This window comes from Ascaphus truei, unplaced genomic scaffold, assembly GCF_040206685.1.
Source record: "Ascaphus truei isolate aAscTru1 unplaced genomic scaffold, aAscTru1.hap1 HAP1_SCAFFOLD_2231, whole genome shotgun sequence".
NCBI lineage: Eukaryota > Metazoa > Chordata > Amphibia > Anura > Ascaphidae > Ascaphus > Ascaphus truei.
Genome location: NW_027455146.1, coordinates 5,452 through 30,000, shown reverse-complemented (window position 1 = coordinate 30,000; position 24,549 = coordinate 5,452). Strand labels below are relative to the sequence as shown.

Sequence of the window (24,549 nt, the reverse complement as noted above, 5' to 3'; positions counted from 1 at the left end):
GTGTCACTGTGTATTACTGTGTGTATTACAGTGTGTGTGTTACAGTATGTGTCACTGTGTCTTTGTCTGTCTGTTACAGTGTGTGTCACTGTGTATTACTGTGTGTGTTAGTGTGTGTCACTGTGTGTTAGTGTGTGTCACTGTGTATTACAGTGTGTGTTACAGTGTGTGTCACTGTGTATTACTGTGTGTATTACAGTGTGTGTGTTACAGTATGTGTCACTGTGTCTTTGTCTGTCTGTTACAGTGTGTGTCACTGTGTATTACAGTGTGTGTGTTACAGTATGTGTCACTGTGTCTTTGTCTGTCTGTTACAGTGTGTGTCACTGTGTATTACTGTGTGTATTACAGTGTGTGTGTATTACAGTGTGTGTCACTGTGTATTACAGTGTGTATTACAGTGTGTGTGTGTTACAGTATGTGTCACTGTGTATTACAGTGTGTGTGTATTACAGTGTGTGTGTGTTACAGTGTGTGTCATTGTGTATTACAGTGTGTATTACAGTGTGTGTGTGTGTTACAGTATGTGTCACTGTGTATTACTGTGTGTATTACAGTGTGTGTGTATTACAGTGTGTGTCACTGTGTATTACAGTGTGTGTGTTACAGTGTGTGTGTGTGTGTTACAGTATGTGTCACTGTGTGTGTCACTGTGTATTACAGTGTGTGTCACTGTGTATTACTGTGTGTATTACAGTGTGTGTGTATTACAGTGTGTGTGTGTTACAGTGTGTGTCACTGTGTATTACAGTGTGTGTGTGTGTGTGTGTGTGTGTTACAGTATGTGTCACTGTGTATTACTGTGTGTATTACAGTGTGTGTGTATTACAGTGTGTGTTACAGTGTGTGTCACTGTGTATTACAGTATGTGTGTGTTACAGTATGTGTCACTGTGTATTACTGTGTGTGTTACAGTGTGTGTCACTGTGTATTACAGTGTGTGTGTGTTACAGTATGTGTCACTGTGTATTACTGTGTGTGTTACAGTGTGTGTCACTGTGTATTACAGTGTGTGTGTTACAGTGTGTGTCACTGTGTATTACAGTGTGTGTGTTACAGTGTGTGTCACTGTGTATTACTGTGTGTGTGTTACAGTGTGTGTCACTGTGTATTACTGTGTGTATTACAGTGTGTGTGTGTTACAGTATGTGTCACTGTGTATTACTGTGTGTATTAGAGTGTGTGTGTTACAATATGTGTGTCACTGTGTATTACAGTGTGTGTGTGGTACAGTGTCTTTGTCTGTCTGTTACAGTGTGTGTCACCGTGTATTACAGTGTGTGTGTGTGTGTGTGTTACAGTATGTGTTACTGTGTGTGTTACAGTGTGTGTCACTGTGTATTACAGTGTGTGTGTGTGTGTATGTGTTACAGTATGTGTTACTGTGTGTGTTACAGTGTGTGTCACTGTGTATTACTGTGTGTGTGTGTGTTACAGTGTGTGTCACTGTGTATTACAGTGTGTGTTAAAGTATGTGTGTTACAGTGTGTGTCACTGTGTATTACTGTGTGTGTATTACAGTATGTCTGTTACAGTGTGTGTCACTGTGTATTACAGTGTGTGTGTGTGTGTGTGTGTGTGTGTGTGTTACAGTGTGTGTCACTGTGTATTACTGTGTGTGTATTACAGTATGTCTGTTACAGTGTGTGTCACTGTGTATTACAGTATGTTTGTTACAGTGTGTGTCACTGTGTATTACAGTATGTGTGTTACATTGTGTGTCACTGTGTATTACTGTGTGTGTTACAGTATGTGTGTTACAGTGTGTGTCACTGTGTATTACTGTGTGGGTTTTACAGTATGTGTGTCACTGTGTATTACAGTGTGTGTGTTACAGTGTGTGTCACTGTGTATTACTGTGTGTGTCACAGTATGTGTGTTACAGTGTGTGTCACTGTGTATTACTGTGTGGGTTTTACAGTATGTGTGTTACAGTGTGTGTCACTGTGTATTACAGTATGTGTGTTACAGTGTGTGTCACTATGTATTACAGTGTGTGTGTTATAGTATGTGTGTCACTGTGTCTTTGTCTGTCTGTTACAGTGTGTGTCACTATGTATTACAGTGTGTGTGTTACAGTGTGTGTGTCACTGTGTCTTTGTCTGTCTGTTACAGTGTGTGTCACTGTGTATTACAGTATGTGTGTTACAGTGTGTGTCACTGTGTATTACAGTGTGTGTGTTACAGTATGTGTGTCACTGTGTCTTTGTCTGTCTGTTACAGTGTGTGTCACTGTGTATTACAGTATGTGTGTTACAGTGTGTGTCACTGTGTATTACAGTGTGTGTGTTACAGTATGTGTGTCACTGTGTCTTTGTCTGTCTGTTAAAGTGTGTGTCACTGTGTATTACAGTATGTGTGTTACAGTGTGTGTCACTGTGTATTACTGTGTGTGTTACAGTGTGTGTCACTGTGTATTACTGTGTGTGTGTTACAGTGTGTGTCACTGTGTATTACTGTGTGTTAGTGTGTGTCACTGTGTATTACAAAGTGTGTGTGTTACAGTATGTGTCACTGTGTATTACTGTGTGTGTTACAGTATGTGTGTTACAGTGTGTGTCACTGTGTATTACAATATGTCTGTTACAGTGTGTGTCACAGTGTATTACAGTGTGTGTGTCACTGTGTATTACTGTGTGTGTTACAGTATGTGTGTTACAGTGTGTGTCACTGTGTATTACTGTGTGGGTTTTACAGTGTGTGTGTCACTGTGTATTACAGTGTGTGTGTTACAGTGTGTGTCACTGTGTATTACTGTGTGTGTGTTACAGTGTGTGTCACTGAGTATTACAGTATGGGTGTTACAGTGTGTGCCACTATGTATTACAGTGTGTGTGTTACAGTATGTGTGTCACTGTGTCTTTGTCTGTCTGTTAAAGTGTGTGTCACTGTGTATTACAGTATGTGTGTTACAGTGTGTGTCACTGTGTATTACAGTGTGTGTGTGTGTTACAGTATGTGTGTCACTGTGTCTTTGTCTGTCTGTTAAAGTGTGTGTCACTGTGTATTACAGTATGTGTGTTACAGTGTGTGTCACTGTGTATTACAGTGTGTGTGTTACAGTGTGTGTCACTGTGTATTACAGTGTGTGTGTGTTACAGTATGTGTCACTGTGTATTACTGTGTGTGTTACAGTGTGTGTCACTGTGTATTACTGTGTGTGTGTTACAGTGTGTGTCACTGTGTATTACTGTGTGTGTTAGTGTGTGTCACTGTGTATTACAGAGTGTGTGTGTTACAGTATGTGTCACTGTGTATTACTGTGTGTGTTACGTATGTGTGTTACAGTGTGTGTCACTGTGTATTACAATATGTCTGTTACAGTGTGTGTCACAGTGTATTACAGTGTGTGTGTCACTGTGTATTACTGTGTGTGTTACAGTATGTGTGTTACAGTGTGTGTCACTGTTTATTACTGTGTGGGTTTTACAGTGTGTGTGTCACTGTGTATTACAGTGTGTGTCACTGTGTATTACTGTGTGTGTGTTACAGTGTGTGTCACTGAGTATTACAGTATGGGTGTTACAGTGTGTGCCACTATGTATTACAGTGTGTGTGTTACAGTATGTGTGTCACTGTGTCTTTGTCTGTCTGTTAAAGTGTGTGTCACTGTGTATTACAGTATGTGTGTGACAGTGTGTGTCACTATGTATTACAGTGTGTGTGTTACAGTGTGTGTGTCACTGTGTCTTTGTCTGTCTGTTACAGTGTGTGTCACTGTGTATTACAGTATGTCTGTTACAGTGTGTGTCACTGTGTATTACAGTGTGTGTGTTACAGTATGTGTCACTGTGTGTTACAGTATGTGTGTTACAGTGTGTGTCACTGTGTATTACAGTGTGTGTGTTACAGTGTGTGTCACACACACACATAATATGCATGGTCTATTCCCCACACTAAGTATATGCTATACAGTATGTGTGTGTGTTACAGTGTGTGTATGTTACAGTATGTGTGTGTGTGTGTGTGTTACAGTGTGTGTGTGTGTGTGTGTTACAGTGTGTGTGTGTGTGTTACAGTGTGTGTGTTACAGTATGTGTGTGTGTTACAGTATGTGTGTGTGTTACAGTGTGTGTGTGTGTGTTACAGTGTGTGTGTTTGTGTTACAGTGTGTTTGTCATTCAGGGGGCGGTGTGTGTGTATGGGGAAGCAGCAGCCAATCAGAGCGAGAGGTATAACGTGCAAACATATTAGGCTGGGGCCATGTTGCCGCAGACCGTGCGCAGGCGTCCACACGCTGCGCGATCAGACCGCCTTCAGGCATTGCGCGCGTCCATGCGCCAGAAATCAGTTACACTGATTTCTCAGCGCGACAGGCCGGTCACGTGAGCGGATTCATGCGGCAAGGATGGGCAGGAACTTCCGTTTGAATTTTCCAGAGAAGCCTTCATGGTGTCGGCCGGAGGTTGCGCCTAGAGGGGGGGGGGGGGGGGATTCGCCGTTCTGGCGGTTCTGTCTCCTTAACGCTTTCTCGCTCGTCTGATTCCTGTGGCACTCAAAAGAGGTAACCTAACGGTGGTGCTTCTGTCTCTGGACACAGGGCGCGCTCCCGTTCCTCTGGCATTGACGCTTGTGCGCGGTCTCCCCGTCGGTCCGCCCCCCGCCCTGACGACGGCGCGGCTGTGCTCAGCGCTCCTCTGTTCCCGCGGGTCCCGCCTCTGGTCTTCGCCCCCCGTACTGGAGCGGGTGTCGTGGCGCGCGACAGGGTCGCCAGCGTGATGCGGGTGGGCGTGCGCGCGCACACTCTGATGCGGTCTCAATTGGCTGTGCAATAGGACGCACCTGCACGATCCAGCAGCCTATCAGGGACCGCAACCCCACTTCCTGGATGCCTCCCATTGGCGGGAGGTCCTTTAAATATGCTCTCTGCACTTCCATACCTCGCCGAGCATAACTTCTGTGTGTGATGCTGCTCTCTCCTGCACCGACCCTGGCATTGGAACACGGCGACCCTGCTCTCTCCTGCACTGACCCTGGCATTGGAACACGATGACCCTGCTCTCTCCTGCACTGACCCTGGCATTGGAACACGATGACCCTGCTCTCTCCTGCACTGACCCTGGCATTGGAACACGGCGACGCTGCTCTCTCCTGCACTGACCCTGGCATTGGAACACGATGACCCTGCTCTCTCCAGCACTGACCCTGGCATTGGAACACGGCGACGCTGCTCTCTCCTGCACTGACCCTGGCATTGGAACACGATGACGCTGCTCTCTCCTGCACTGACCCTGGCATTGGAACACGGCGACGCTGCTCTCTCCTGCACTGACCCTGGCATTGGAACACGGCGACGCTGCTCTCTCCTGCACTGACCCTGGCATTGGAACACGGCGACGCTGCTCTCTCCTGCACTGACCCTGGCATTGGAACACGATGACCCTGCTCTCTCCTGCACTGACCCTGGCATTGGAACACGATGACGCTGCTCTCTCCTGCACTGACCCTGGCATTGGAACACGGCGACGCTGCTCTCTCCTGCACTGACCCTGGCATTGGAACACGGCGACGCTGCTCTCTCCTGCACTGACCCTGGCATTGGAACACGGCGACGCTGCTCTCTCCTGCACCGACCCTGGCATTGGAACACGGCGACACTGCTCTCTCCTGCACTGACCCTGGCATTGGAACACGATGACCCTGCTCTCTCCTGCACCGACCCTGGCATTGGAACACGATGACCCTGCTCTCTCCTGCACTGACCCTGGCATTGGAACACGATGACCATGCTCTCTCCTGCACTGACCCTGGCATTGGAACACGATGACCCTGCTCTCTCCTGCACCGACCCTGGCATTGGAACACGATGACCCTGCTCTCTCCTGCACTGACCCTGGCATTGGAACACGATGACCCTGCTCTCTCCTGCACTGACCCTGGCATTGGAACACGATGACCCTGCTCTCTCCTGCACCGACCCTGGCATTGGAACACGGCGACGCTGCTCTCTCCTGCACTGACCCTGGCTTTGGAATACGATGATGCTGCTTTCTCCTGCACTGACCCTGGCATTGGAACACGGCGACGCTGCTCTCTCCTGCACTGACCCTGGCATTGGAACACGGCGACGCTGCTCTCTCCTGCGCTGACCCTGGCATTGGAACACGGCGACGCTGCTCTCTCCTGCACTGACCCTGGCATTGGAACACGGCGACGCTGCTCTCTCCTGCACTGACCCTGGCATTGGAACACGGCGACACTGCTTTCTCCTGCACTGACCCTGGCATTGGAACACGGCGACCCTGCTCTCTCCTGCACTGACCCTGGCATTGGAACACGATGACGCTGCTCTCTCCTGCACTGACCCTGGCATTGGAACACGGCGACGCTGCTCTCTCCTGCACTGACCCTGGCATTGGAACACGGCGACGCTGCTCTCTCCTGCACTGACCCTGGCATTGGAACACGGCGACGCTGCTCTCTCCTGCACTGACCCTGGCATAGTAACACGGCGACGCTGCTCTCTCCTGCACCGACCCTGGCATTGGAACACGATGACGCTGCTCTCTCCTGCACTGACCCTGGCATTGGAACACGGCGACGCTGCTCTCTCCTGCACTGACCCTGGCATTGGAACACGGCGACGCTGCTCTCTCCTGCACTGACCCTGGCATTGGAACACGATGACGCTGCTCTCTCCTGCACTGACCCTGGCATTGGAACACGGCGACGCTGCTCTCTCCTGCACTGACCCTGGCATTGGAACACGGCGACGCTGCTCTCTCCTGCACCGACCCTGGCATTGGAACACGGCGACGCTGCTCTCTCCTGCACTGACCCTGGCATTGGAACACGATGACCCTGCTCTCTCCTTCATTGACCCTGGCATTGGAACACGATGACGCTGCTCTCTCCTGCACTGACCCTGGCATTGGAACACGATGACCCTGCTCTCCTGCATTGACCCTGGCATTGGAACACGATGACGCTGCTCTCTCCTGCACTGACCCTGGCATTGGAATACGATGACCCTGCTCTCTCTTGCACTGACCCTGGCATTGGAACATGGCGACGCTGCTCTCTCCTGCACTGACCCTGGCATTGGAACACGATGACCCTGCTCTCTCCTTCATTGACCCTGGCATTGGAACACGATGACGCTGCTCTCTCCTGCACTGACCCTGGCATTGGAACACGATGACCCTGCTCTCCTGCATTGACCCTGGCATTGGAATACGATGACGCTGCTCTCTCCTGCACCGACCCTGGCATTGGCTCTACGACTACGCTACTCTCTCCAATCCTGACTCCGGCCACGTACCCCAACAATCCGCTACTCTACACTCCTAGACCCGGCAAGTACCTCGTTTGTGCTGCCCTCTACCCTGACCCGGCCTGCAAGACTATCCTACACTCTAGACGCGCCCTCGTGGTTGTGGTCGGCGTTCTGTACCAATCCCTACCTCGGCCCCGCGGTGGCGCCTCGTTTGGGGTGAGCTACACGTAACAGCAGGGTTATACATTATACACAAGACATTGCATGTACGGTATGTACCATTCCTGTCCCATTGAAGTAACCTGAGCCCACCCCTGTCGGAAATCAGCTGGGGCTGACCTTTTTTGTTTGTTTGACTCCTCTACAAAGACGTTTTAAAATCTGACTGGATACATCAAGGACTTCATCGCTTGATTGCTATAATACGATGTCAGACGCGAGTCACAATCAAGAGGTTCCGTCGCGTTTGCTGAACGTAACGAGACCCATTTTTGACCCGCCCCTCACTTTGAGCGACAAATGAATATCTATCCCTTTGCCACCTTCGAAACATGAAAGGTTCTGGCATCATTTGATTTGTTTTAACTGCGACATTTACAAATATCTACCCGGTATACTTCAGAGTAGGCGTCAGGTCTACGATATCTTCATATTTTGTCTCTTTTGGATAGTATGGGTTAGTCACGCCCCCACGCGCTCTGTAGAACCCTTCCAGGAATGCTTTGGAAGTCCCTTTAACAGTGACTTGAGTGTCAGGAGAGCCCTAATTTAATCCCATCTCTGGCAAAACAAATGCCCGTCTCTCTAGATTCCATCAGTCCCACACAACACAGGCCTGTCCAAGGGGTTAACAGGACATTAAAACAATTTCTTTTACAGTCATAACTGTAACCACGTTAACCCGTGAAGTACCAGATGGATTAAAATATTGAATATCTCATGATATTATCATGACCGATATGTTACAAGCTTTCGAACCGCTCAGGGTGAAGGATCCTGGTGAAGGACCCTGAGAGGTTGGAATGCTTGTAACATCAACTGCTTGTCGGTCCAATGAAAGGTATGTAACAAGCTTTCGAACCTCTTGGGGTTAGGGTTACCGGATGAAGGACCCTGAGAGGTTGGAATGCTTGTAACATCAACTACTTGTCGGTCCAATACAAGGTCTTATACCCGCCTACTCCCTCTCCCTTCTTTGTTACTACATGGAAGAAAGGACCAACACAGCGAATCACCCTTCTCTGCCCATGTGACCCCTCCTTGCCCAGCTTCAATGAAGGCGGGTTACAGCTGGGTGAGGTGCAGGTGTTAGTGTGCAGACTCTCTTACTTCTTTCTCCGGGTGCTGGCGCCCGGGCTGGTACTGCAAGCTGATATATAACAGGGCGCCAGGGACTTTGTGACAGACATATAGCTTTTATGGAGACCAGACAAACGTCATACATTCTTCTTGTTGCCTGAGAACTCAGATAGTTCCCCCAGGGAGGCACACACGTGGTTTCATCACCTCCCCATGCCCACGGTTAAGGGGAACTTGATATCCCTGGCTACAGTGACCTGGAGACACTCCCAGGTACCTTCCAAGACTGTATAGGGGTGTACTTCTATCAAGGTTCCCATCTACCTGTTCTCCCTACACTGCCCTAGCAGTCCCTACGGTAGTAACCTGGAGTGCATATACATAGGGTTGGCGTTAGAGCAACTCTACCTGTGACACTTCCCTGGACCCCTGATTTAGGGATACTTTATCATGAAATGTCACGCACATCCTCCTTGAAGGATAGATTAACATCTTTTGACATCTTTAAATATGGTAGTTGTCCCGGGAGACCAGGACTATCACACCAGGGATCCATTCGCCAGACAGAAACGCAGAGTTTATCAAAATTAAATTTATTGGAAAAAAAAAAATATCCACAACTATTTACAGTAAATCAGCACCACACACTTACAACTGGGAAACTGGGGTTACCCTATAGACCTAGGTGCAGGGACCTCCCTAAAGAGATTTCCCCTGTTCTTTCTTCCTGCAGACTGCAGCTTCTCCCAGTTACTCTCAGCTTCTTCCCAGTTGCCTCCACTAAAGAACTCTGACCTCCCAACTAAAGCGGAGCTGATCTTATCTGATCTAGTTAGTGGTCTCCCTCCCCCCAGGTGTTAACAATATGACCCAGCCCCTGATTGGTGGGGGGGAGGGCAACAACAAATCCAGTGACTTGCAAAGAGTTACTTGGAAAGGTCACAGGCACCCTTTCTAGTTGGGGGACAACAAAACACTTAGTTGCGCCATACACCGAGGACAGTGAGACTCCTCTCCTCTGGTGTCCTCCAGGAGCCTGGGGTCTGGACGGAGGTTCTCTTCTGGCTGACATTCAATGTCAGTGGTGATATTGGATACCGAGGCTTGAGCCTGATTACTCCAAGTTCTCTTGTTGAGTGTATTGTCGCACCTTTTAGAAAGCTTCTTGATCTGTGTTACTTACAGTACCACAGTTGAGGTGGTCTCACAGGGTCACTGAGGTCTGGACGCTTCCAGAGCTCCTTTTAATACCCCTATGTGATGTCACCATCCTGCCCCCCTGTAACCGGGCAGGAAACAGACATCCTTAACTTTTTATCTAGGATGTAGACGAAAGTAACGGAGTGCGAAATGGATGTATATTAAAACGTGTTCAATTATAGCTTGTGGTAAACACCAACGCCCAAACCCCCCTCTGCCCCCCCCCAAAAAAAACCATGTAAATCAAATGATAAAAGCCAATTAAATGTATTCAACAAATCGATTAAAGAGAACAGTCTATGGAAAAAAAGAAACCAAACTTGGAATCACCAAAGAGCAAATGCGACAAAATAAATAATTGTATCTGTGGGGGATAAACCCCCCCCAAGTCAGCTGCTGTGCTGCACATTATGACTAATATGGATTCCGGACCAGAACTTTCATGTGTAAGCAGAGTGGACCAGCACCTAGCATGCCCGGCCCAGAACATTAAGGTTGATGGTTTGAAACCGTCCTCTGCTATTTTTTTTCTTCTTATATATACACACACTATAATTCTAAGTTGGATTCCGTTTTCCGTTTGTTTGTATGTCAGAAGCATCAAAATCTCACAAACAGCACCACGTAGCACCACGAAACTTTCACTGTACATTCTGCTGCGGAAAAGCTAGTGTGTGTATATAATATATATATATATATACATAAACAGTGGTTGACAAATCACCAAAAAATCTACTCGCCGAACAAAAAAAATCTACTCGCCACCTAGTACCAAACGTGTGCTGCTTGGGGCAATAGGAGCTCGCCACGATGTTAAATCCACTCGCCCGGGGCGAGCAAATGTATAGGTTTGTCGAACACTGTACAGGCAGTCCTCGGTTATCCGACGCAATGCGTTACTCAAAATGGCGTCGGATAGCGAAGCGTCGTAAAGCGAAACCCGTTTTCCCATAGGAACACTGTTTAAATGAAACGTTCCATTCCTGAAGGCATTTTTAATGCTAAAATACACAAAATATTTTACTCAAGCAATAAGATTATGCTGCACACACATACATTATGATGTAAAGATTCTATTTATTGAATCCAGAACTGTATAATAAAACTGTTAGACATGTTTAAAGGCCTAAATACCCCACTAAACCCTCACACAGACTGATCTGGATGATTTCTCTGACTGCAGCTTTCTGATTGACATAATGTTGCAACTTTGCAAAGCGTCGTAAGAGCGTCGGATAAGCCATTTTGGCGTCGTAAAACCGGCCATAGGGATGCATTGGACAGCGTCGGATAAGCCATTCGTCGTAAAGCGAAGCGTTGTAAAACGAGGACTTACTGTACATATATATATATATATATATATATATACACACGTCTTTTTATTTTATTCACTGTAGTTTAACGATCCCATATGAAAGGAAGGATTAGTAAGCGCCAGTTATTGAAGGATTAATCCCCGAACAGGCCATTACTGGCCAATGGCAGGTACAGTTGGACGGCGAAGGCATTATTAGCCAGCAATGCCCTGTTCCGAGGGAAGTATCACTACTGTGGGCATGGTTTTTATTTTATTTTTAAATTACATTTTTCATAAGCAAGATAAGACATCTTTGTATAGTGATATTGATATTTAGAACCATGATTTTTCTACATTTTCTGGTGGTTTATGGAGGAACCTGCCCAGCCCCCCTACCAAACCGCCCTGCACTCTCTCCCTGCTCTGGGAGAGCCCGCGGAACCCTTTCGAACCTCTCACGGAACCCTGATCGGGAAACACTGACCTACGGCTGTTTGATTCAACCTTCTACACTCCCCGGAGACAGCACTAGCAAAAGATACCTACTCCCAGCTACATCTAAGGGTCATTACTTCTTGGTCTATCTGCTGGCTTTGAGACTGTTGATCACGCCCTTCTCCTGGACACCCTACACTTCAGTGGCCTCCGTGATGCAGCCCTCTCTTCGACCATGTCCTACCTCTCCAACCACTCCAGTGTTTCATTCCCTGGTGTCTCCTTCTCCTCTCTCCCTCTCCCTCTCTCTGTTGGGATCACACAAGACTCTATCCTTGGCCCTCTGATCTTCTCACTCTACACCTCCTCACTTGGGACAGTATTGTCTGTGTCCCCCCCCCCCCCACATAACACCCACATCTCACAGAAGGCAAAGGGAAAAGACGTCTTCTAGGTGTGCGCTCAAGTCCCTAAAGCAGGGGTGCGCAAACCTTGTCCCACCCCACCCCCCTTTGTCTCCGACATTCTGTCCAGTGATGTCACGTTGCTATGCAACGTCATGTGACATCGCGCTGCCGGAGACAAGGTAAGGGAACTTGGAAGCCTCGAGCGTTCCCCCGGCATTTCATTTCAATGTTGTGGGGAAGAGCGTGGGGCCTCTAAGCTAAGTGTCTTCCCTCCCCCCCCCCCAAAAAAAAATCTTCCCCCCACCCAGTTTGCGGACCCCTGCCCTGAGGTAACGTGATGTAGAACGGAAAAGTATATCCTAGAGAGAAATTGATAACCAAATGCCCCCCCCCGTCAAGGAGGTAATTACACATGAGCGGGAGTGGCGTGCGTGCGAGCGGTGCGTGTGTGTAACTCAGCTCCAGCTGTTGTAACAGTTGTATGGAGGTTAGGTGGCACCTCCCCCCTCCCCACCTTTTTTAACTTGGGAGGTTCTGGCATTTTGCTGAATGGACAGGACTCACTGTGGTCGCTTCCCCTCACACAGAGGTAAAGGGGAGGGTACACGGTTTTAGTGCTAGGACCTGCATTTTTGGGTATACCTTGACGTTTGGTAGGCATTCTTACGGCGCTCAGGCCAAAGGGTTCAACTAAATAACCAAGTAATGACTATTATTATTGAAGTATTTATAACTTTATACTTATTATTACCATATATGTTTTGTCAGTTTGATGTAGCACTGGGCACCCCGTGTCTTTTGTCCCCTACTGGTCTGGTGGAGGTACCGGGTTACCTTGCACCTCCCTGTGCCTGTGGCTAATTGAAACCAAAGGCCTACGTATTAGGAGTGTGTTACTGTAGAGGGAAGCCTTTATTCCATGTGTAATGTGCTGCGTTATGGGTTTCTCGTCCCCTTGCAGTGCCAGGCGGGAAATACGCTTTCCCCACCCGGCCCGCCAAGGGTTCCGGCTTCTGCTGGTTCCACCAGGCGGTTGAGGACAGGGGGATCGGTGGGGGGGCAGCCCTCCTATTAAAGAGGCGTTGGTCCAATAAGTGGCGCCATTGTCTGCCCCAGATAAGACGCCTCTCTACTTGATTGGGATAGTGAGCTGGTTGGAGGGGGGGGGGGGGAAAGACAGGCGCTGTTCTCATTGGTTGGTTCGTAATGCCGCCCCCCTCCCCCAGCCCGGATTGGCCAACACGCAGCGCGGGCGTTCCTATGGAGACGGAGAAACAGCGGCCGATCGGAGATCCACGCGCTCATTCTAGGACTGGCGGGCGAGGCGGACTAAGGCGGGTGGGCGGCCAGGGACGCCCGCCACCCGAGGCAGCGTGCGGTTCCGCGCGGGAGACTGGAAGGCGGCTCTGCTGGGACTTGCAGCCACCGACACCTGGAGGCTCCCCCCCCCCCAACAGGAGCAGTAGCTGCACCGGGTAAGCTAAACTCACGCTGGAGCGAACGGCCCGGTGAGGACAGCCACGTCCCCCGGGGGAGGGACAAGTCGGAGCGAGAGGGAAACACAATATTAAAAGACCCAGCTGCTTGTGTACAGTAGAACAGTGGGGTTCAACCCCAGTCCTCAAGACCTCGGGCAACAGATCAGGTTTTCAGGATTTCCCTGCTTCAGCACGGGCGGCCCAGTCAGTCCCAGCTTCAGCACGGGCCAGCCCAATCAGTCCCAGCTTCAGCACGGGCGGCAAAATCAGAGCCACCGGTGCTGAAGCCGGGATATCCAGATAACCTGACCTGTTGAGGGGGGGGGGGGGGTTTGAAGACTGGAGTTGAGCCCCTTATCAACACCACATATTGTCCCTGGCTATAGAAGGCAGTCAGTGGGCAGGGGGGGCTTGGGTATCCTGCCCGGGCTCACGTATGGGTGCGACACAGGACCTAACTGCGAAGATCATTCAGAAGCTTCAGACAACGCAAAGAAGTGCGAAGAGATGCACCCTGGGTATTACCCGAAGACGTACGGAGAGATGCACGCTGGGTATTACCCGAAGACGTACGGAGAGATGCATGCTGGGTATTACCCAAAGACGTACGGAGAGATGCACGCTGGGTATTACCCAAAGACGTACGAAGAGATGCACCCTGGGTATTACCCGAAGACGTACGGAGAGATGCATGCTGGGTATTACCCAAAGACGTACGGAGAGATGCACGCTGGGTATTACCCGAAGACGTACAGAGGGATGCACGCTGGGTATTACCCGAAGACGTACGGAGAGATGCACGCTGGGTATTACCCAAAGACGTACGGAGAGATGCACGCTGGGTATTACCCAAAGACGTACGGAGAGATGCACGCTGGGTATTACCCAAAGACGTGTGGAGAGATGCATCCTGGGTATTACCGGGAGAGACAGGGAAAAGAATGAATGTGTTTGAAACCAAACAAAAGTCTGACATCACACGGGGGAGGGAAGTTAAAATGGCGGTGGGTCAGACACATCACAAAAAGAAATGACTATCATTGAACACAGATGGAACGCCACTGGATTCCAGGAGAGATTAAAAGACCAAGACGACGACCCAAAGTAAGATGGGAGGATGAGATGGGAACGTGTGTGGGAGCGACGTGGAGAAGAAGGGCTGTAACCGCAGGACCTGGGGGATCACTGGGGAGGCTTCATCCAGCAGTGGGGAGACACGGGCTGGAGAGGATGGGATGAGGGAATGTGTGGGAGTGACGTGGAGAAGAGAAGCTGTAACCGCAGGACCTGGGGGATCACTGGGGAGGCTTCATCCAGCAGTGGGGAGACACGGGCTGGAGAGGATGGGATGAGGGAATGTGTGGGAGCGACGTGGAGAAGAGGCTGTATCCACAGCACCTGGGAGATCACTGGGGAGGCTTCACCCAGCAGTGGGGAGACACGGGCTGGAGAGGATGGGATGAGGGAATGTGTGGGAGCGACGTGGAGAAGAGGCTGTAACCGCAGGACCTGGGAGATCACTGGGGAGGCTTCACCCAGCAGTGGGGAGACACAGGCTGGGGAGGATGGGATGAGGGAATGTGTGGGAGCAACGTGGAGAAGAGAAGCTGTAATCGCAGGACCTGGGAGATCACTGGGGAGGCTTCATCCAGCAGCGGGGAGACACAGGCTGGAGAGGATGGGATGAGGGAATGTGTGGGAGCGATGTGGAGAAGAGAGGCTGCAACCGCAGGACCTGAGAGATCACTGGGGAGACTTCATCCAGCAGTGGGGGGACACGGGCTGGAGAGGATGGGATGAGGGAATGTGTGGGAGCGACGTGGAGAAGAGAGGCTGTAACCGCGGGACCTGGGAGATCACTGGGGAGGCTTCACCCAGCAGTGGGGAGACACGGGCTGGAGAGGATGGGATGAGGGAATGTGTGGGAGCGACGTGGAGAAGAGAGGCTGTAACCGCGGGACCTGGGGGATCACTGGGGAGGCTTCACCCAGCAGTGGGGAGACACGGGCTGGAGAGGATGGGATGAGGGAATGTGTGGGAGCGACGTGGAGAAGAGAGGCTGCAACCGCAGGACCTGGGAGATCACTGGGGAGGTTTCATCCAGCAGTGGGAGACACAGGCTGGGGAGGATGGGATGAGGGAATGTGTGGGAGCGACGTGGAGAAGAGAGGCTGTAACCGCAGGACCTGGGAGATCACTGGGGAGGCTTCATCCAGCAGTGGGGAGACACGGGCTGGAGAGGGTGGGATGAGGGAATGTGTGGGAGCGACGTGGAGAAGAGAGGCTATAACCGCAGGACATGGGAGATCACTGGGGAGGCTTCATCCAGCAGTGGGGAGACACGGGCTGGAGAGGATGGGATGAGGGAGTGTGTGGGAGCGACGTGGAGAAGAGAGGCTGTAACCGCAGGACCTGGGAGATCACTGGGGAGGCTTCATCCAGCTGTGGGGAGACACGGGCTGGAGAGGATGGGATGAGGGAATGTGTGGGAGCGACGTGGAGGAGAGGCTGTAACCGCAGGACCTGGGAGATCACTGGGGAGGCTTCATCCAGCAGTGGGGAGACACGGGCTGGGGAGGATGGGATGAGGGAGTGTGTGGGAGCGACGTGGAGAAGAGAGGCTGTAACCGCAGGACCTGGGAGATCACTGGGGAGGCTTCATCCAGCAGTGGGGAGACACGGGCTGGAGAGGGTGGGATGAGGGAATGTGTGGGAGCGCCGTGGAGAAGAGAGGCTATAACCGCAGGACATGGGAGATCACTGGGGAGGCTTCATCCAGCAGCGGGGAGACACGGGCTAGAGAGGATGGGATGAGGGAGTGTGTGGGAGCGACGTGGAGAAGAGAGGCTGTAACCGCAGGACCTGGGAGATCACTGGGGAGGCTTCATCCAGCTGTGGGGAGACACGGGCTGGAGAGGATGGGATGAGGGAATGTGTGGGAGCGACGTGGAGGAGAGGCTGTAACCGCAGGACCTGGGAGATCACTGGGGAGGCTTCATCCAGCAGTGGGGAGACACGGGCTGGGGAGGATGGGATGAGGGAGTGTGTGGGAGCGACGTGGAGAAGAGAGGCTGTAACCGCAGGACCTGGGAGATCACTGGGGAGGCTTCATCCAGCAGTGGGGAGACACGGGCTGGGGAGGATGGGATGAAGGAATGTGTGGGAGTGACGTAGAGAAGAGAGGCTGCAACCGCAGGACCTGGGAGATCACTGGGGAGACTTCATCCAGCAGTGGGGGGACACGGGCTGGAGAGGATGGGATGAGGGAATGTGTGGGAGCGACGTGGAGAAGAGAGGCTGTAACCGCGGGACCTGGGGGATCACTGGGGAGGCTTCACCCAGCAGTGGGGAGACACGGGCTGGAGAGGATGGGATGAGGGAATGTGTGGGAGCGACGTGGAGAAGAGAGGCTGCAACCGCAGGACCTGGGAGATCACTGGGGAGGCTTCATCCAGCAGTGGGAGACACAGGCTGGGGAGGATGGGATGAGGGAATATGTGGGAGCGACGTGGAGAAGAGAGGCTGTAACCGCAGGACCTGGGAGATCACTGGGGAGGCTTCATCCAGCAGTGGGGAGACACGGGCTGGAGAGGGTGGGATGAGGGAATGTGTGGGAGCGACGTGGAGAAGAGAGGCTATAACTGCAGGACATGGGAGATCACTGGGGAGGCTTCATCCAGCAGCGGGGAGACACGGGCTAGAGAGGATGGGATGAGGGAGTGTGTGGGAGCGACGTGGAGAAGAGAGGCTGTAACCGCAGGACCTGGGAGATCACTGGGGAGGCTTCATCCAGCAGTGGGGAGACACGGGCTGGAGAGGGTGGGATGAGGGAATGTGTGGGAGCGCCGTGGAGAAGAGAGGCTATAACCGCAGGACATGGGAGATCACTGGGGAGGCTTCATCCAGCAGCGGGGAGACACGGGCTAGAGAGGATGGGATGAGGGAGTGTGTGGGAGCGACGTGGAGAAGAGAGGCTGTAACCGCAGAACCTGGGAGATCACTGGGGAGGCTTCATCCAGCTGTGGGGAGACACGGGCTGGAGAGGATGGGATGAGGGAATGTGTGGGAGCGACGTGGAGAAGAGAGGCTGTAACCGCAGGACCTGGGAGATCACTGGGGAGGCTTCATCCAGCAGTGGGGAGACACGGGCTGGAGAGGATAGGATGAAGGAATGTGTGGGAGTGACGTAGAGAAGAGAGGCTGCAACCGCAGGACCTGGGAGATCACTGGGGAGACTTCATCCAGCAGTGGAGGGACACGGGCTGGAGAGGATGGGATGAGGGAATGTGTGGGAGCGACGTGGAGAAGAGAGGCTGTAACCGCGGGACCTGGGGGATCACTGGGGAGGCTTCACCCAGCAGTGGGGAGACACGGGCTGGGGAGGATGGGATGAGGGAATGTGTGGGAGCGACGTGGAGAAGAGAGGCTGCAACCGCAGGACCTGGGAGATCACTGGGGAGGCTTCATCCAGCAGTGGGAGACACGGGCTGGAGAGGGTGGGATGAGGGAATGTGTGGGAGCGACGTGGAGAAGAGAGGCTGTAACCGCAGGACCTGGGAGATCACTGGGGAGGCTTCATCCAGCAGCGGGGAGACACGGGCTAGAGAGGATGGGATGAGGGAGTGTGTGGGAGCGACGTGGAGAAGAGGCTGTAACCGCAGGACCTGGGAGATCACTGGGGAGGCTTCATCCAGCTGTGGGGAGACACGGGCTGGAGAGGATGGGATGAGGGAATGTGTGGGAGCGACGTGGAGAAGAGAGGCTGCAACCGCAGGACCTGGGAGATCACTGGGGAGGCTTCATCCAGCAGTGGGAGACACAGGCTGGGGAGGATGGGATGAGGGAATGTGTGGGAGCGACGTGGAGAAGAGAGGCTGCAACCGCAGGACCTGGGAGATCACTGGGGAGGCTTCATCCAGCAGTGGGAGACACAGGCTGGGGAGGATGGGATGAGGGAATGTGTGGGAGCGACGTGGAGAAGAGAGGCTGTAACCGCAGGACCTGGGAGATCACTGGGGAGGCTTCATCCAGCAGTGGGGAGACACGGGCTGGAGAGGGTGGGATGAGGGAATGTGTGGGAGCGACGTGGAGAAGAGAGGCTATAACCGCAGGACATGGGAGATCACTGGGGAGGCTTCATCCAGCAGCGGGGAGACACGGGCTAGAGAGGATGGGATGAGGGAGTGTGTGGGAGCGACGTGGAGAAGAGAGGCTGTAACCGCAGAACCTGGGAGATCACTGGGGAGGCTTCATCCAGCTGTGGGGAGACACGGGCTGGAGAGGATGGGATGAGGGAATGTGTGGGAGCGACGTGGAGAAGAGAGGCTGTAACCGCAGGACCTGGGAGATCACTGGGGAGGCTTCATCCAGCAGTGGGGAGACACGGGCTGGAGAGGATAGGATGAAGGAATGTGTGGGAGTGACGTAGAGAAGAGAGGCTGCAACCGCAGGACCTGGGAGATCACTGGGGAGACTTCATCCAGCAGTGGGGGGACACGGGCTGGAGAGGATGGGATGAGGGAATGTGTGGGAGCGACGTGGAGGAGAGAGGCTGTAACCGCGGGATCACTGGGGAGGCTTCACCCAGCAGTGGGGAGACACGGGCTGGGGAGGATGGGATGAGGGAATGTGTGGGAGCGACGTGGAGAAGAGAGGCTGCAACCGCAGGACCTGGGAGATCACTGGGGAGGCTTCATCCAGCAGTGGGAGACACGGGCTGGAGAGGGTGGGATGAGGGAATGTGTGGGAGCGACGTGGAGAAGAGAGGCTGTAACCGCAGGACCTGGGAGATCACTGGGGAGGCTTCATCCAGCAGCGGGGAGACACGGGCTGGAGAGGATGGGATGAGGGAATGTGTGGGAGCGACGTGGAGAAGAGAGGCTGCAACCGCAGGACCTGGGAGATCACTGGGGAGGCTTCATCCAGCAGTGGGAGACACAGGCTGGGGAGGATGGGATGAGGGAATGTGTGGGAGCGACGTGGAGAAGAGAGGCTGCAACCGCAGGACCTGGGAGATCACTGGGGAGGCTTCATCCAGCAGTGGGAGACACAGGCTGGGGAGGATGGGATGAGGGAATGTGTGGGAGCGACGTGGAGAAGAGAGGCTGTAACCGCAGGACCTGGGAGATCACTGGGGAGGCTTCATCCAGCAGTGGGGAGACACGGGCTGGGGAGGATGGGATGAGGGAATGTGTGGGAGCGACGTGGAGAAGAGAGGCTGTAACCGCAGGACCTGGGAGATCACTGGGGAGGCTGCATCCAGCAGTGGGGAGACACGGGCTGGAGAGGATGGGATGAGGGAATGTGTGGGAGCGACGTGGAGAAGAGAGGCTGTAACCGCAGGACCTGGGAGATCACTGGGGAGGCTGCATCCAGCAGTGGGGAGACACGGGCTGGAGAGGATGGGATGAGGGAATGTGTGGGAGCGACGTGGAGAAGAGAGGCTGTAACCGCAGGACCTGGGAGATCACTGGGGAGGCTTCATCCAGCAGTGGGGAGACACGGGCTGGAGAGGATGGGATGAGGGAATGTGTGGGAGCGACGTGAAGAGAGGCTGTAACCGCAGGATCTGGGAGATCACTGGGGAGGGGGAGATCACTGGGGAGGCCTCATCCACGGGCTGGAGGTGACACAGACAGACACACACACACACACAAAAAAGATGGATGTCTCTGCAACAGCTTTTCCCTAAAGTTTCGTTTTTTTTATTCGTTTTCATAGTAATTAATAACAGACCCCCCTCCCCCCCGACTTTATACAAAAACAAACAAAAAAAACAAAAAACGCACGCCATTTTTAAACTGCCCACACTAAGCCAACAGATCCGTTACAAAAACGCGAACTTTTATTTTCATTTTTTTCGGGTTTTTTTTTCCTCGTGTTTTAACCTACAAAAAAAAAAAGCGCCCTCGCGGTTTAAATATCGGGGTCGACAGAGAGAGGGGAAAAAAAATAAAGAAAAAAAAAAAATCATATATATATTTATTTTCATTCGCAGCGCGTTGGCGCTTCCTACTTTGTCACAGTGCCGAAAATGCACCGAAGGGTTTTCTCTCGCCGTGCGTTCAAAACGCACGGCAAGAATGTATATCCCACCCACCCCCCCCCACAAAAACAAAACAAAAAAAAACATTTTTTTAGTTTTTTTTTTTTTTGGACTTTTTTTTTTTAAAACAAAAAACAAACACAAAAAAAAAAAAAATACACTTTTTGGGGATATATATATATATATATACACATATATATATATATATATATATGCTAAAACAGGTCGGCTAAAATACGTTTTGGGTACAAGCAAAGAAAATACAAAATTGGCTAATAGGGTTTTTTGTCGCCTGGGGTTGGAATTTGGGGTGAGTGATACCCCGTGTTCTTGGGGTGAGTGATACCCCCTGTGTTTTGGGGGTTAATGCAGTAAAGTTTGTGCCTCGTACCCATTTAACAGATGTCACTGTGTATTATAGAATGTGTTATATCCAATCCCCCCCCCCCCCCCACCAAAAAAAAATACCCCACAAATATATCACATGTAGGGTCAGTCTTTCTTCCCCGAGCGGCTGAGGCCGTATTTACCCCCTCTGATAGGACTGGTCTGCCCCGGGTTCCATGATGCGAGGGAGAAAGGGAGAGAAATGGGGAGATGGGGGAGGGGTGGAGAGAAAAGAGGGAGGGGTAGAGAGATGGGGGAGGGAGAGAGGTAGAGAGATGGGAGAGGGGTAGAGAGAAAAGAGGGAGGAAGAGAGGGTGAGGGGTAGAGAGATGGGGAGGGAGAGAGGTAGAGATGGGGGAGGTAGAGATAGAAAGGGGAGGGAGAGAGGTAGAGAGATGGGGGAGGGATAGAGAAGGGGGAGGGATAGAGAGAAGGGGGAGGGGGAGGGAGATGGGGGAGAGGTAGGGAGATGGGGAGGGGTAGGCAGATGGGGGAGGGAAAGAGAAAAGAGGGAGGGGTAGAGAGATGGGGAGGGAGAGAGGTAGAGAGATGGGGGAGGTAGAGATAGAGAGAAGGGGGAGGGAGAGAGGTAGAGAGATGGGGGAGGGAGAGAGGTAGAGAGATGGGGGAGGGATAGAGAGATGGGGGAGGGGTAGAAAGATGGGAGGGGTAGGGAGATGGGGAGGGGTAGGGAGATGGGGGAGGGCTAGGGAGAGAGGTAGAGAGATGGGGAGGGATAGAGAGAAGGGGGAGGGAGAGGTTAAGAGATGGGGGAGGGGTAGGGAGATGGGAGAGAGATGGGGAGGGATAGAGAGAAGGGAGGGGAGAGGGGTAGAGAGATGGGGGAGGGGAATAAGGGAAATAAAAATACAAAGAGACAGTGGCCGGTGACCCTATATTGGGGGGTGGGGGAGAGAGAAATTTAAATTGGGGAACCCCGCATGTGACCCGAAACTGGGACCGTCCCAAAGATCTGGTCACCTCGGGGGGCGTCCGCACCTTTCGGGGGTCACACACCAGTGCACAGGAACGGGGTGATGTCTAAGTGCTGACAACCCACCCCTTCAACCCTATAGTCTTTCCCCAGGAGGGGGCGATATAGGGCGGCACGGGATCCTTATAGGGAGGCACGGGATCCTTATAGGGAGGCACGGGATCCTTATAGGGAGGCACGGGATCCTTATAGGGAGGCACGGGATCCTTATAGGGCCGGCACGGGTTCAGGTCCCGCATTGGTGGAGACTCCCGTCCACAAGGGCCGCCAACAGGCCAGGCTTGAAGGACACCCCTGCGTCAGCAGACTGTGCTGAAGCAGGGGGATGTCCTTCAAGCCTGGCCTGTTGGTGGCCCTTGTGGACGGGAGTTGGCCGCCTTCCAACCTAGAAGAGCCCAAAAGGACTTAAAACACCAGTCCCGTCCCCCCCGTCCGTCTTGGCCCCTTTCACCCCCAATGTTCCTGCCGGGGGAGGGGGGGGGGGGTCAGTTGGAATCGGAGTCGGACGAGTCCGCCGACGACGATGACGACGAGGAGCTGGTCCCGCTGTCGTTTTCGTCGTCATCTTCCTCCTCCTCGTCTTCGTTCTATGGGTGGAGGGGAGTAAAAAGAGGGGAGTTGGAATTGTAAATTGGGGGGGGGGTTCCTTGGCTCCTTACCCGGGCCCTGATCTCTGCCCGTGGTGGGGTGGAAAGCTTCCTCTGCCCCGCCCGTGGTGGGGTGGAAAGCTTCCTCTGCCCCGCCCGTGGTGTGGGGGGAAGGCTTGTGCTGTCTGCCTTTGTCGGTGGTGAGTTGGTGGATGAAGCCCGTTCCTGCCCGTGGTGTGTGAAGGCTTGCCTTGTCCATCTCTGCCCTGCCCGTGTCGGGTGGGTGGCTGGGGGAAGGCTTGCCCTGCCCGTGTCGGGTGGGTGGCTGGGGGAAGGCTTGCCCTGCCCGTGTCGGGTGGGTGGCTGGGGGAAGGCTTGCCCTGCCCGTGTCGGGTGGGTGGCTGGGGGAAGGCTTGCCCTGCCCGTGTCGGGTGGGTGGCTGGGGGAAGGCTTGCCCTGCCCGTGTCGGGTGGGTGGCTGGGGGAAGGCTTGCCCTGCCCGTGTCGGGTGGGTGGCTGGGGGAAGGCTTGCCCTGCCCGTGTCGGGTGGGTGGGTGGGGGAAGGCTTGCCCTGCCCGTGTTGGGTGGGTGGCTGGGGGAAGGCTTGCCCTGCCCGTGTCGGGTGGGTGGCTGGGGGAAGGCTTGCCCTGCCCGTGTCGGGTGGGTGGCAGGGGGAAGTCTTGCCCTGCCCGTGTCGGGTGGGTGGCTGGGGGAAGGCTTGCCCTGCCCGTGTCGGGTGGGTGGCTGGGGGAAGGCTTGCCCTGCCCGTGTCGGGTGGGTGGCTGGGGGAAGGCTTGCCCTGCCCGTGTCGGGTGGGTGGCTGGGGGAAGGCTTGCCCTGCCCGTGTCGGGTGGGTGGGTGGCTGGGGGAAGGCTTGCCCTGCCCGTGTCGGGTGGGTGGCAGGGGGAAGTCTTGCCCTGCCCGTGTCGGGTGGGTGGCTGGGGGAAGGCTTGCCCTGCCCGTGTCGGGTGGGTGGGTGGCTGGGGGAAGGCTTGCCCTGCCCGTGTCGGGTGGGTGGCTGGGGGAAGGCTTGCCCTGCCCGTGTCGGGTGGGTGGGTGGCTGGGGGAAGGCTTGCCCTGCCCGTGTCGGGTGGGTGGCTGGGGGAAGGCTTGCCCTGCCCGTGTCGGGTGGGTGGCTGGGGGAAGGCTTGCCCTGCCCGTGTCGGGTGGGTGGCTGGGGAAAGGCTTGCCCTGCCCGTGTCGGGTGGGTGGCTGGGGGAAGGCTTGCCCTGCCCGTGTCGGGTGGGTGGCTGGGGGAAGGCTTGCCCTGCTCGTGTCGGGTGGGTGGGTGGCTGGGGGAAGGTTTGCCCTGCCCGTGTCGGGTGGGTGGCTGGGGGAAGGCTTGCCCTGCCCGTGTCGGGTGGGTGGCTGGGGGAAGGCTTGCCCTGCCCGTGTCGGGTGGGTGGCTGGGGGAAGGCTTGCCCTGCCCGTGTCGGGTGGGTGGCTGGGGGAAGGCTTGCCCTGCCCGTGTCGGGTGGGTGGCTGGGGGAAGGCTTGCCCTGCCCGTGTCGGGTGGGTGGGTGGCTGGGGGAAGGCTTGCCCTGCCCGTGTCGGGTGGGTGGCTGGGGGAAGGCTTGCCCTGCCCGTGTCGGTGGCTGGGGGAAGGCTTGCCCTGCCCGTGTCGGGTGGGTGGCTGGGGGAAGGCTTGCCCTGCTCGTGTCGGGTGGGTGGGTGGCTGGGGGAAGGCTTGCCCTGCCCGTGTCGGGTGGGTGGGTGGCTGGGGGAAGGCTTGCCCTGCCCGTGTCGGGTGGCTGGGGGAAGGCTTGCCCTGCCCGTGTCGGGTGGGTGGCTGGGGGAAGGCTTGCCCTGCCCGTGTCGGGTGGGTGGCTGGGGGAAGGCTTGCCCTGCCCGTGTCGGTGGCTGGGGGAAGGCTTGCCCTGCCCGTGTCGGGTGGGTGGCTGGGGGAAGGCTTGCCCTGCCCGTGTCGGTGGCTGGGGGAAGGCTTGCCCTGCCCGTGTCGGGTGGGTGGCTGGGGGAAGGCTTGCCCTGCCCGTGTCGGGTGGGTGGCTGGGGGAAGGCTTGCCCTGCCCGTGTCGGGTGGGTGGCTGGGGGAAGGCTTGCCCTGCCCGTGTCGGGTGGGTGGGTGGGGGAAGGCTTGCCCTGCCCGTGTCGGGTGGGTGGGTGGGGGAAGGCTTGCCCTGCCCGTGTCGGGTGGGTGGGTGGCTGGGGGAAGGCTTGCCCTGCCCGTGTCGGGTGGGTGGCTGG

General features: G+C 54.1%; 1 protein-coding gene across 1 annotated transcript in view; it reads right to left on the bottom strand.

Annotated features, from left to right (window-relative positions):
- The window catches only part of LOC142477626 (ataxin-7-like protein 3), a 17,036-nt gene extending 12,158 nt beyond the window's left edge, over positions 1–4,878 (bottom strand). Inside the window, 1 exon segment of the mRNA XM_075582328.1 lies at positions 4,783–4,878. Within this exon segment, the coding sequence (XP_075438443.1) occupies positions 4,783–4,878 (96 nt within the window).
- Between the last annotated feature and the right edge of the window lie 19,671 nt (positions 4,879–24,549).